The sequence below is a fragment of the Mustela lutreola genome, chromosome 10 (assembly GCF_030435805.1).
Source record: "Mustela lutreola isolate mMusLut2 chromosome 10, mMusLut2.pri, whole genome shotgun sequence".
In the NCBI taxonomy this organism is placed as follows: domain Eukaryota; kingdom Metazoa; phylum Chordata; class Mammalia; order Carnivora; family Mustelidae; genus Mustela; species Mustela lutreola.
The window spans coordinates 24,453,722-24,465,843 of NC_081299.1; the positions used below are offsets into that span (position 1 = coordinate 24,453,722).

General features: G+C 43.1%; 1 protein-coding gene across 11 annotated transcripts in view; it reads left to right on the forward strand.

Annotated features, from left to right (window-relative positions):
* S100PBP (S100P binding protein) overlaps positions 1–9,064 on the forward strand; it is a 54,662-nt gene extending 45,598 nt beyond the window's left edge. For 10 of the 11 annotated variants that reach the window (XM_059138117.1, XM_059138120.1, XM_059138115.1 and 7 more), the window contains 2 exons: positions 3,890–3,977; positions 6,470–9,064. In XM_059138117.1, the coding sequence (XP_058994100.1) occupies positions 3,890–3,977; positions 6,470–6,611 (230 nt within the window). In that variant the 3' untranslated portion in view covers positions 6,612–9,064. The remainder of the gene's footprint in view (positions 1–3,889; positions 3,978–6,469) is intronic. The other variant, XR_009345537.1, reaches the window with a different exon arrangement.
* The last annotated feature ends 3,058 nt before the right edge of the window (positions 9,065–12,122 follow it).

The window sequence follows — 12,122 nt, forward strand, 5'->3', positions numbered from 1 at the left end:
GCCAGGCCAGCTCGTGGGTCATGAGTCAGCTGAGAGATTCTCTGTTCGTGGGTCTTGTGCCACACTTAATTCAACAGGGTCATGTGCAAAGTATGGTGACATCTAAAACCTGGCAGAAGGGTCACTGGTAGAGCATGTGTTCAGCATCTTCCATTCTTCCTCCTCCTTAACAGTCGATTGACCTAACTTATTAGGGACAGTTATTAGACTGAATTGTCCCCAAAACTAGTCAGCTACATATTTATAGATGAAGGTTTAGATGAATTGCTTATCTTATTCCTGTAATGTTAAGGTTTTTATTTTCTCTTTCATTCTTAGATGAATTTCATTCTTAGGCACAAAACAAAGGACAGTCTTTGCCACCTTTTAGCCACAACTTAAAATAAACCCATGGTACTGATTGTTGGTCCAAGAAAGCCCATCTGTTAGAGACTGTGAAGAGAAAATTCAAACATTTCCATTCTTGTTAGCATCTCTAAATTTGGCAGAAGAGATAGGAGCCATGAGCTGAAATAAGGTTTTTGGATTATTAGCTCCACCTGGGTTTGAATCCCGGCTTTCCCATTTATAAGATGATAGATGAGTATCTTTTTTAAGCTCCAGTTTAATCATGAATAAAATGGAGATCATGGTATTTGCCTCGTGTGGTGGTTAGGATTAGATGATAGGATGAATACAAAGCATTTAGCAAAGAGCCTGGCACATAATACATGGTTGATGTAGATCATTAAGTCTTACTAAAAAAGGTTACCCTAGTCCATCAGTAAGTTCTTAGTGCTAAGGAAAAGTAACGTTTCTTGGTGCATGAGCTGACACCTGATCATTGAGCACTTGTTCACTCAGCACTGTGCGCCGTACCAACTGTATACAAGAGGCATACTGTGATGTGATTCTTGCCTTCTCATCCCCACTATGATATGTCAGTCCTGGAAAAATTTTTAAGGAAACTCAACTCGATGATGGTATTATACTGTTAGAATTTAGGCTGTTACTAACTGTGTGGCCTTGGGCAGATTGTTTCTCTGTCTTCATCTGTGAAATGGGGGAAATACTTCAGAGGATTACCATAACAATGAACAGATGAGTTTATGTAAAGCTCATAGGATACTGTCTGATGGCAGTGGTAAGTGCTATATGCAAATTTCTTCTGCTAGATTATGACTCCTAGCAGATTAATACTTGAAGCCTCCTTGGGCTTAATCAACCAGGTTTTTTGTTTGTTTGTTTTTCTTTTTTTCCCTTTGAGTTTAAAGTGAATAGGTTTCTTTGTAGGGGGCGTACAGTAGATCGTTAGCCTCCACCATCAGGGCAGTTTTATAGAATCTAGCTGGTAAGAGATGAGTGAGCTGATGGACATGGTCTACAGATAATCTTGTTTTCATTTTGAGATTGGATACCACAATATCTTATCTTGTCAGCCCTCCTTTGGTGATGCTTAGGCTGGAGAAACATCTCGAAAGTGCTACAAAGCTGGTTTTTCCCCCTCACTGAAATGTTTTTTTGCAGACCTAAAATGATTGGGGTGCTCATTATGTGAATGTAGGATATGGGAAAGGCAATTTGATTTGAGACCTTTGATTTTAACTCAACAGGCAAGGGATTTTCTAATCTAAAACTACTTCCCTTCTTAAAGGAGAAATTCTTTTCTGATTTGTATTTTCTTCTCAAGAAGTGAGATTAAGGGGCACCTGGGCAGCTTGGTTGGTTAAGTGACTGCCTTTAGCTCAGGTCATGATCCTGGAATCCCAGGATCAAGTTCCCCATCGGGCTTCCTGCTCAGCAGGGAGGCTGCTTCACTCTCTGACCTTCACCCCTCTCATGGTCTCTCTCTCCTATCCTCTCTCTCTCTCTCAAATAAAATCTTTAAAAAAAGAAAAAAGATTAATATTTTTTCTTTCCATATTAGTGAGATTGAACATCTTTTCATTATGTTTATTGATTATTTGTATTACTTTCTGAATTGCTTATTCATGTCCTTTGACCTCTTTTGTTTTTGAGGAGATCACTCCTGTAGAGTGAGGACATTAAAACTTCACCAGATATGTTTCAGATGTATTTTTCATTTTGTCATTTGTCTTCTTTTACTCTTGGGTATACTTTTTTAGCTGCACAGAAGCTTGTAATAAATCTATGTTTTTCCTGAAGAGTATCATCTCGTTATGGTTAGAGAATTTCTGTTGAGTGCTATGAAACATGTCATAGTATATGTGTAGACTGAGCCACTTAATAAACACTTTTCCTTACAGAACGGTGATTGATTGTCACATGATTCGAAGAGTCTTTGCAAACTGACGTAGGTGTGAAGCTCTAACACCGTAGCAATAGCTAGCACATACTGCACAACAGCTTTGTATCAGGCACTATACTAAGTCTTATATGTACTGCTTCCTAATGTTCAGCTTCATGCTAGATAGTATTATTGTCTGGATTTCATAGATGAGTTGAGTGGGCCTAGAAGAAGTCAAAATGATTTGCCCAGGATCATAGAGCTAGTTAGTGGCTGAATTGGAATTTTAATTTAAGTCTGTCTGACTTCAAGGTATATACTTTCTCTGCAAAGCTGAACTACTTAAGGCCTCCAATAAATTAGACTGGTCCTTAAAGTTAAGTAAATATCTTTTACCAGAACCGGAAAAAATGGCCCGTAGCTTTAGTTCAACTGCTTTTGGTTTCTGAGAGCATAGTGGAGAGGATACTGAGCAGTGTGTGTGCTAGGTAAAAGAAAAGTCTCTACTGTCCAGGGCAGTGGTTTTCAAGGTGTGGTTTCCAGGCCAGCAGCATCAGCATCACTTGGGCCTTTCTTAGAAATGCAAAATCTCAGGTTCCACTGGAGACCTACAGAATCAAAAACTCCAGGATTGGGGCCCAGTAATCTGTTTTATAATACTTCTGCTGATTATGATGCATGTTAAAATTTGAGACTCACTAGTCTGGGGAAGTTATTTTGTTTTCTCTAATCATAATTTTTGTTTTTGCAAGCTTCAACCTAAATCCCAGCCCTGAAGTGCAAAATTAACATTATCAGATGATGGCAAAAGTATGAAGTTAGACAGGAGCCAGTTTTGAGTTTGGTTTAGTGAGCATTTAAGGCAAGTCCACCTCCCTGAGCCATAGTTTCCACTTTCCAAAAAGATGTTAATAACATTTGTCTCCATATGAGATTTTTTTTCTTTTTTTTAGAATTATGTAAGATAGTATATGAAGTGCATAGCACCTTGCCAGGCTCCCAGGTGCTTGAGAAATTGCCTCCAGCAATTTTTCTTATTTAGCAAAAAGCCCCCATTTGCCTTCTGTTCTCAGCCTCTCTCGTTTCTTAAACGTATTTTGCTGTCTTGTATCTCTGGACCTTTGTATTAGCTATGTCTCTTGGATACCTGCACCCCTCGCCCCCTTACCTCACTAACTTCTAGACATCTTTTGATTCCTGCTTCCGGTCTACCTCCCCTGTAGAGGGCTTTCTCAAACCCCTGCCCTCCAGTCTCTGTGCTCACACAGGAACCTGTGTTTCTCTGGTCATTGCACTTATTGCAAGTTTTGGAGTTGCCTCTCTCCTATATAAACTTCATGAGCGCAGATACAGCATCTTTACCACCATATTCTAGAGATCAGTAAACTTCCTCACACATTGTAGGAGCTAAGTGTTGAATGAATGAATGGTGGCTGTCATTATTGCTGCTCCATCATTATCATCATCATCATCATCATCGTCATCATCTGAGAGCAAGCTCCCCTCCCTGGCTTACAGTTTTTCTGCTGACTGGTTGTGATAATCATAGATAGTATTAGGACCAGTGCCTGTTCTCTCTTGCCCTGAAAGCACGTGCTTTGACGTAGGCTGACATGGGAGTTCACTGAGCTGCTTCCTAACCACGATCCCTCTGTGTCACAGGTGCCTTGGGGGAACTGTATGCCCTGATGGGTCAAGTTCATCATATGCAGAGCCCAAAGTGGCAACATCCTTCGGACCTCACCATGAGGTAAGTGGGTGATTAGGAAGAGAAGGAGAAAAAGCGTAGAATTGGGCTATAGGAAGAATGGTAAAGGAAGTTGGGTTGTGATGATCGTTTAATTCCAAAGGTGGGGAAAGAAACAGGAGAGTATAATGAAATAACTGAGCTGAGGGCCACCTGGGTCGCTCAGTCAGTTAAGCGGCTACCTTTGGCTCAGGTCATGATCCCAGAGTCCTGAAATTGAGCCCCGCATCAGGCTCCCTGCTCAGTGGGGAGCCTGCTTCCCCCTCTCCCTCTGCCTGCTGCTCTGCCTACCTGAGCTCTCTATCTGCTACCTATCTCTCTGTCAAAGAATAAAATCCTTAAAAAAAAAAAAAAAAAAAAAACTGAGCTGAAATCCAGGAAATGGTGGGGTCCATTACTAGCTTTGCAGTTTGTAACGCAGCTGTATGATTTTGATCAAGTCATGCCACTTCTTTGGTCCTCACATCACTAAAACTAATATGTTGGACTAACTGATGTCAAAGGGACTTTCTGTTCTGGAATCTTCTGGATTCTTGATGTAGTGTGGTTTTACAGATTTATTCAGTTACTTTGATCCAGTTACTGAAAAACCTTAGAGTCATCTTTGACTCCTTTCTCACCCCGTATTCAGCCCATTAGCAAATCCCATAAGCTCTGCATACAAAATATGCCCCAAACCTGACCATTTCTCATCATTTTCACTTAGACTATTGCAAATCTCCTAAATGGTCTCCCTGTTTCTGCTTTTGCCTGCCATTCTTAACTCAGCAGCCAGAGAGGTTCAGATTCTTTTCTTTGTTCAGAATTTTCCAGTGACTTCCCATCCTCACCATTCCCTATAAGGACCATGGCCGGGGCTGATGTGCTTAGCTCACTGACCTCACACCTACTCTTCCCCTAATCACTAATCACATGGACTTCCTTGTTTGTTTGTTTGTTTTTTAATTTAATTTTACTAGCCTTTTTTTCCCCCCATTTATTTATTTATTTGATAGAGTTCACAAGTAGAGAGGCAGGCAGAGAGATGGGGTGGTGGGGGAACAGGCTCCTTGCTGAGCAGAGAGCCCGATGCGGGGCTCGATCCCAGGACCCTGAGATCGTGACTTGAGCTGAAGACAGAGGCTCAACCCTCTGAGCCACCTAGGTGCCACGCTGTTTTTCAAATATGGCACACATGCTTCCACTTCAGGGCCTTGATACTCTGTTTCCCCTGTAGTTACCAAAATCATAGCAGGTCTCAGAAAGAACAGTATGATGGGTATTAGATGAATCCTAGAGACAGGTGTGAATTCAAATCCAGGCTCTTCTACCTACTCTACTTTATGACCTTGGACAAGTTATTTAACCTGAGACTCCGTTTCCTGACCTGTATAAGATATTAATGAGAGTGTTTTTCTGTTAAGATTGTTATTAGCATTAAACGAAGTGAAGTATTGAAAGAATTCAGCAAGTACTTCATATAGGGCTAGATAAATGTAATAAAATGTTAGTTATTTTCAACTCTGGTTACTGACAATGCCTGTGGAGATGTCTAAAAATACAGATGTCCAGGCACTGCCTTCAGGGGATTCAAAGTCATTAAGTTAGGGGGTGGGAGCAAGAATTTTTACTTTTAAAAAGCTTCCCAGGGGGTTATTAGGAACAGCTGGAGTTGAGAATGAGATCAAATTATCTCAGAGGGTCTTATTCAGAACCCTAGCCTAAAAGACTAGGGTGATTAAAGGAGAAGCTCAAGAAGCTTTACTTTGAGTCCTTGCTATTAATTATTCAGTCTCTAAACTTACAATGTGATACTCACATGATGACTTACCTTCTCTGGGAATTTTACTCTAAGATTAACTGCTGTGTCCTGAGCAACCTTGAGCTGTATCAGACAATGAGGTCCTGTTGGAGGTACAGATCTGGTACAACCAATGAAATACAGATCCGGTTTTAAATGTTTCTTGAAGGAGAAAATATTTTTTCCTACTGAAACATTATTACAGATTATATATTAGGTTTTCTTAACATTCATGTATATGGCACATACCACCATAATGCCTGTGTGGCAGCTGGCTTTGGGAGTTGGAAGAAAATAGCACTTACATTGTGACTTTCACATAAATAAAATGTTGTATAAATAATTTCTAAAATTGTCAGGATTGAAATGTGAAATTAATATCTGCTATCCCAAAATAAAGATACTCTTTTTTTTTTCTTTTTAAGGATTTTTTAAAATTTATTGAGAGAGCATGAGAGAGAGAGCACAAGCAGGGGGAAGGGAGTAGAGGGAGAAGCAGACTTTGCGAAGCAGGGAGGTTGACGCGGGACTTGATCCCAGGACACTGGGATCATGACCTAAACTGACAGCAGACACTTAACTGAGTGAGCCACCCAGGTTCCCGAAAGTAAAGATATTCTTAAAATAATTGCCTCGGCCACTTTTCTGTGTACAAATAGCCATTCCAGCTGAAACCCTCATCTTTACTATTTTCGTTTTCTTTTTCTCTTGATAGAAACTACGCTAGGTTCCGGCAGAAACCTCTGCAAAGATGCAGTCTGACTCAGTGGGTCGACAGGAACATGGGAAGCCAACATCGATTCCAGCGTGTCCTGGACTTCCAGTCAAGTCCATTTGTCTCATCCCATCAGCAGTGAAGGGCCCTATCCTATTCAGAGCAGCATCTCATCTTCTGCTCTTTTGTGCTTTGTAGATTTTGAATTTTATTTTTCACAAGATTTTTATTTAAAGAACTTGTCACCTTTTGGAAATTTCCATTGCTGACTTGAAATTTTTTTGTATAAGGTCCTTCTTGTTTGTCTGTGTGCATGCGTTTAAGCACTGTCACGTTTTAATTTTTTTATTTAAATTGAAGGTGGCCACTTCTTGAAAGCCAGCATTAGGCCAGAATACTTAAAGCAAAGCACCCACCTCAACACAGAGGTGATGTCTATTTCTTGTGCTGAAAAGAGAACCATCTTTTAATCTCCTATAAGGAAGAGATTACCAGGCTGCAAGCCAGTGTTAATTATTGCTGACGACTTATAAATGGACATAAGTCACTTTTAACAATGCCTCTCACTTTTTTATTTGAATCTCTGAGTACTTGCGAGTATTTTAAAGTTGGTAATCCAGGACATTTGAAGTAGGTTGGAGCAGGACAAAAATCCTGTTGTTGAAAGGACAAATTAAAAGTGTAAATCTTCTCTCCTTTTTGTACTTACTAGCTGCCTTTATTTTCTTGCCTCCCCCCTTCTTCATTAAATGTATTTTGCACAATAGGTTTACAAATCTTACACATCTTAACTGATGGAAGACTGCTGACTAACCCTTGTCGATTTGTGGTCTTGTTTGCCTTTCCTTAAGGATTTTCCTTCTTTTTTCCCCAGTGACCATTATGCTCCTTAGGTTCTATTGGTGTGTTCCTGTATCCTGTTAAGCCTAGATATGCCTCCTAAGAACAGCCTCCCTGCTCTCTTTATTAAGAGCTTCCCACCCCGAGTCCTAACTCCAGGACAGGCCAGAAAGTTACTGAGGTGTGAGTTGGTCTTCAGTTTCATCTGCTCGACTCCCAGCTCCAAGTATCAGTTGCTGTGTCAGTCAGTCAGCTCTGGCCTGTCAGAGGGACTTGGGAGAGCCACTATTTTGTCTCCATTGATAGAGAGGTGCCTTCAGCTTCCAGATGTTACCATCTCATTTGGTCAAAGCTCTGATACATAGTTGGACAGAACTGCTGTCGTGCATCCTAATGTGGTTGCGATTGAGCCTGTGGACGAAGCATTACCCGATGCGAAGGTTTGGTATTCTAGATTGAGATGTCAGACTTTGTGCCGTCATCCTTGGGGATGTCTGAGGAGTTCGTTATTTTTCTTTACAGATGGCTCTAGACAGATTTGGGGAGGCTTTGCAGTCTGGCATTCATGTTGATGGCCACCCTCCGTGAAGGCTGGACACACGGTTGCTGTAGCGCCACCAGTGGTACTGGCTAGCTGCCTCTTGTCTGGTTTTGTTTTCATCAGCCCCACCTTTGTATGTGAGAAACCCATCTTAAACACCCTACCCTGCTTTAGAAACTGACTTGGGAAAGGTTTGGTCATTCAGGCCATCGATCATCTTAGAGGGACATCCCCAAGTGTTTACTGTTTTTATGTAGGTGAGGATTCTCTTTCTTGAACATTGGGTTTAAAATCTGGGACCAAATGCAGAGAAGTTCTGTTCAAAGGCAAGAGTCAAAATGTGTGATTTCAGTTGGCATAATGGACATTTACTGCATTAGTCACTTCTCCAGGTTTCCCTCAGTTAGCATGATGGAGTAAGATAAGCAGACATCTACCTTTGGAACCATAGCATAATAAAAATTAGTTGTAGCAGGAATAACTAGTGTTGTAGCTGTATAGTTCCCCACAGAGTGGGGAACCCAAGGAGCAAAGGACAGCATTTTGCTTAAGCTCATGTTCCTGCATTCCTGGTAAAGGAGGGTTTAAGTCTGAATGTGTAATGGCAGCATTGCCTTTCCCAAATGAGTGACGGGTTAACTAGAAAATGTGACAATCACATTTCCTCTTTGCTCAAATAATTCTGTTTTTCCAAAGCGTTAGCAGCTTAATTAAATCTGTTGGACTGGGGGAGGAGAGAACTGTTCTCTAGCGGTTAACACGGTATTCTTTAAGAAGGAAAAAAAAGCCAAAGAAAACTCAGTATTAGGCATGTTTGCCTTGAAGATGGTAGTAGGTAAAATCTGGAGTTTTAATCTGTTTTTAAAGGTTCCTATCTCATACTTGGTGTTGGGTTCTCAGTCTAGTAGTTCATGAGTTCTTGCTGTATTTTATTTGAGTAAGGGTTACGTGCACTTAACTGCCTACCTAACTTTTTTCTTTCATGAGGTTCATGATGACATTCTCACCACAGAGGTCTTGACAGAGTTAAAACATGCTGTTTATGTAGTTTATTCATAAGAGCCTGCAGTAAGCTTGTGCAGGCTTAAGGGACTGGAGTTGTGAGGATCAATTACAAAACTAAAGTTTGGTGCCTCCTCTTTATCATGTTTTTTCCCTTGTAGCAGTTGTGTTTAATGTCATTAAAGAGAAATAAAAGTTCTTTTTGTGGCATATGTACTGTGGCTGTCTGTTGCAGGCTTTGAAGGCAGTTTCTTCCTCTTCTTGCGTAGGCAGGTTAGTGGGGTCTGGGCGGGGGTGGCAGTTAGTAGAAATGCGGTACTGGGGAGGCGAGGGTGCATGCTCCCTGTTCTTTTGAGGGTAAATTACAGTGTTGAGAAAGGCCTTCCAGCAGTTAAGAAATGTTGAAATTGATTGGGAATTTGCAGCTACATATAGTGCATGTCAGGAGCCTGACACAGGGAAAGCCTGAAATATCACGGTGCTGCTGTTTCTGCAGAGAGGGGAGATGGCTCAGCCCGATCAGACAAGGCACTGCCTTCCATTCCTTCCCGTGGCCGTGCAATTGACCTCTGTCTGCCTCACTCAAGCTTTACCCCAGGGCATTCTCCCTTTGAAAGGGATAGGGGACCCACCACTGGTCATACAGACTTGATGGTGGTTCTTAATCCAACTTCTCCAGAAACTGACTGCTCCTGCGAGCTGGGATGAAGGTGGAGTAAATGTGGGTAGATGTGGGGGACGTGACGTTCCTTAGATCCCTTTTGTGAACCTGAGCTTAGACTGACCCCAGGAGACAGGGTGAAGGCAATAAAAGCTTGTCACCTGTATTAACCAATGCTTTTAAAATTTCCACTCATGCTGAGAAAATAAGTAGCAACATGTTTGGACAGGCTCTCTGTCTTGCTGTGAGGTAACTTTTGTCTAATGGATATTCTACAGTCCAGGCAAAAGCTTCAATACAGATTTGCTAAATATTTAGCTATTTGATGCTGTCTCATTCAGAGGTACTCTGGACCTGTACGTATCATTTTGTTTCTGTCCGGTAGAAAGCCTTTTGACTGGTAGTTGCTTATTTCCTTTTCAGCAAGGTGTTACTGCGGCCATCAGAGGTGTCAGAGACCAGGCTGCATTCTCCGAAGTGGTGGTATTCCTCACCCTTAGTTCGTTTTATGTTATGGAAAGTGAGGAGGAGGAGAAATGGACCTTCTCTCAAAAGAATGGGGTCATTTTCTAGCCTGTTTTGAGCTTTTACAGGAAGAAAAAAAAAAAAACCCAGCCACCTAAAACTAGAAAGCAGGGATTGCTGCTTTACTTTGTGTTGTCCTGCTTTTCTAAGGGAAAACAGTTATTCCTGCGCTGACTCTGGGGTATGCTTGCTTCCTTCGTATGTCAGAGCACCTGTCACGAAAAAAAATTTCCACTTGTCACAGGAAGTATCAGCTAGCTGGTCAGTGGTGGAATTTCTTAATGAACAAGTGCCTGCCTTGTCAATCCTCTCCACCTGTCCTCCCCCAGTGACAACTGGAACATGCCACAGACAGAAGATCTGAGCCTCCCCAGCACCCTCTGAAAGGGGGGTGGAATGTCATCTTTTGGACAACCTGTAAAACACTTCATGTGGTAGTCCTGAATCGTTACCATTATCATTAAGGAACTATTCGTGTATGAGGATCTCCTTTGACTTAGCTTCAAGTGACACTTGAGGGTTAGGGAATCTAGTGCTGATGGAGTTTGGTGGGGCTGGAGCCAGGGGGTGTGTCCCAGTTATGGAAGCAGTTCATTCTTGGAGACCACTTAAAAGCAAAATCCAAAAACTCAAATCGGTTTAAAGAGGGTGAGAAGGAACACAGCAGTCTGAAATGTCACATGATTGCAGTGGTATGATAGGACGTATTTTTGTAGAGAGCTGAATTTGAGATCTTCAAAGTGGATTACAGATGAGGCCACCCTGAAAAGCCTGGGTTGAATGGACAGGATCAGAAAGAGGAAAGGACTCCTGCCACACGGAACCACCACCCTTTTTCCTCTGCCAGACCCTGAGGCTTCCCTCTTGTTCCCAAGGAGGAAACCCCCTGGTTCCTACTCCAGGTGGTAGCTGGGCTCTGGAATCCTGTTCTTCACAAGGAGCACCCCCCAGAGAAGTAGCTGGCCCGAGGGGTCACTCGGTGACAAGGCAGGCCTTGCCTCTCGTCTGGCCATGCGTGGCCTGCAGGTCAGGCCTCTCAGTCTCCAAGAACTTGCCTACACCCATCCCAAGCTGTGAGGAATCTGCGGGTCTAGGTGGTGAAGAGGGGCCCCCATTCCAAGTCCTAGCTATAGGGTTCTCTGCATGACAGCTGGTCCAAGAAAAGCTCCGTTGTAGAACTTGGGGTTTTAGGGAGGTAACCACAGTGAATGGGGTTTATCTAAACCAGAAGTGTTCACTCCTCTCCCGTCTCCCTCGGGCCTTCAGCGGAGGTGCTAGAGACCCTGGTAAATCCCTGGCCCCCCACAGCTGTCTCTGGACCTGGCGTAGACTTAGGGGCTTCTCCGCCACATGGCACTAGACAGGCACACAGGACAGGGGGCCTGGCCAAGTACCTTTCTCGGGTGTGGTTTAAGAGTTCTGGGTGCCAATAGATTTCCCCTTTCCCACCCAGCCTTTAAGACTTGGCTTTCCTCCTCTCGAAACCCTCCAGAAGAGTCCACCCTAAGTCCCCCTCACCTGACCTCTCCTCTCCAGCTCTTGCTGGCTCTGGGCAGGAGTGTTCGAGGTGTCCCATTTATTCGTTTGCTCATTGGCTAATGACATCATCACTCTACCTTTCAGCCTGCTGTTGGGATCCGAATGATGATGTTCCTTTAACCGCCCCAAACAGCATGCTGGGACTACTGAGCTGCCGCCAGCAGCTTCTGCAGATCTCTTCCCTTCCTTCCTCACCCTGGGGAGAAACCAAAACTGCATTCCTTTGGTCAGGGAAAACACCCAGCCCCACCCAGAGGGGAAAACCCTTCGTTCTAAAAACTGAGCACCAGCCCGCGTACCTGTGCAGCGAGGCAGCCTGAGCTTGGATTTGGGGGCCTCGGTAATAGGACGATGGAGGAGCTATTTTCTCCTCCTACACGTGCACCCCCATCTGTTCGAGATTTCCCTTCCAGCTCCAGCTTGGCTGGCAGGCATGTCCCTAAGAAGCTGCAGGCCAAAATGGAGAGAGAACTGACTCCCTCCTCCACACATCCTGACTTGCTGCCAATTGCCAGAAAAAGAGGGCAACATTTGGGCATTTACCA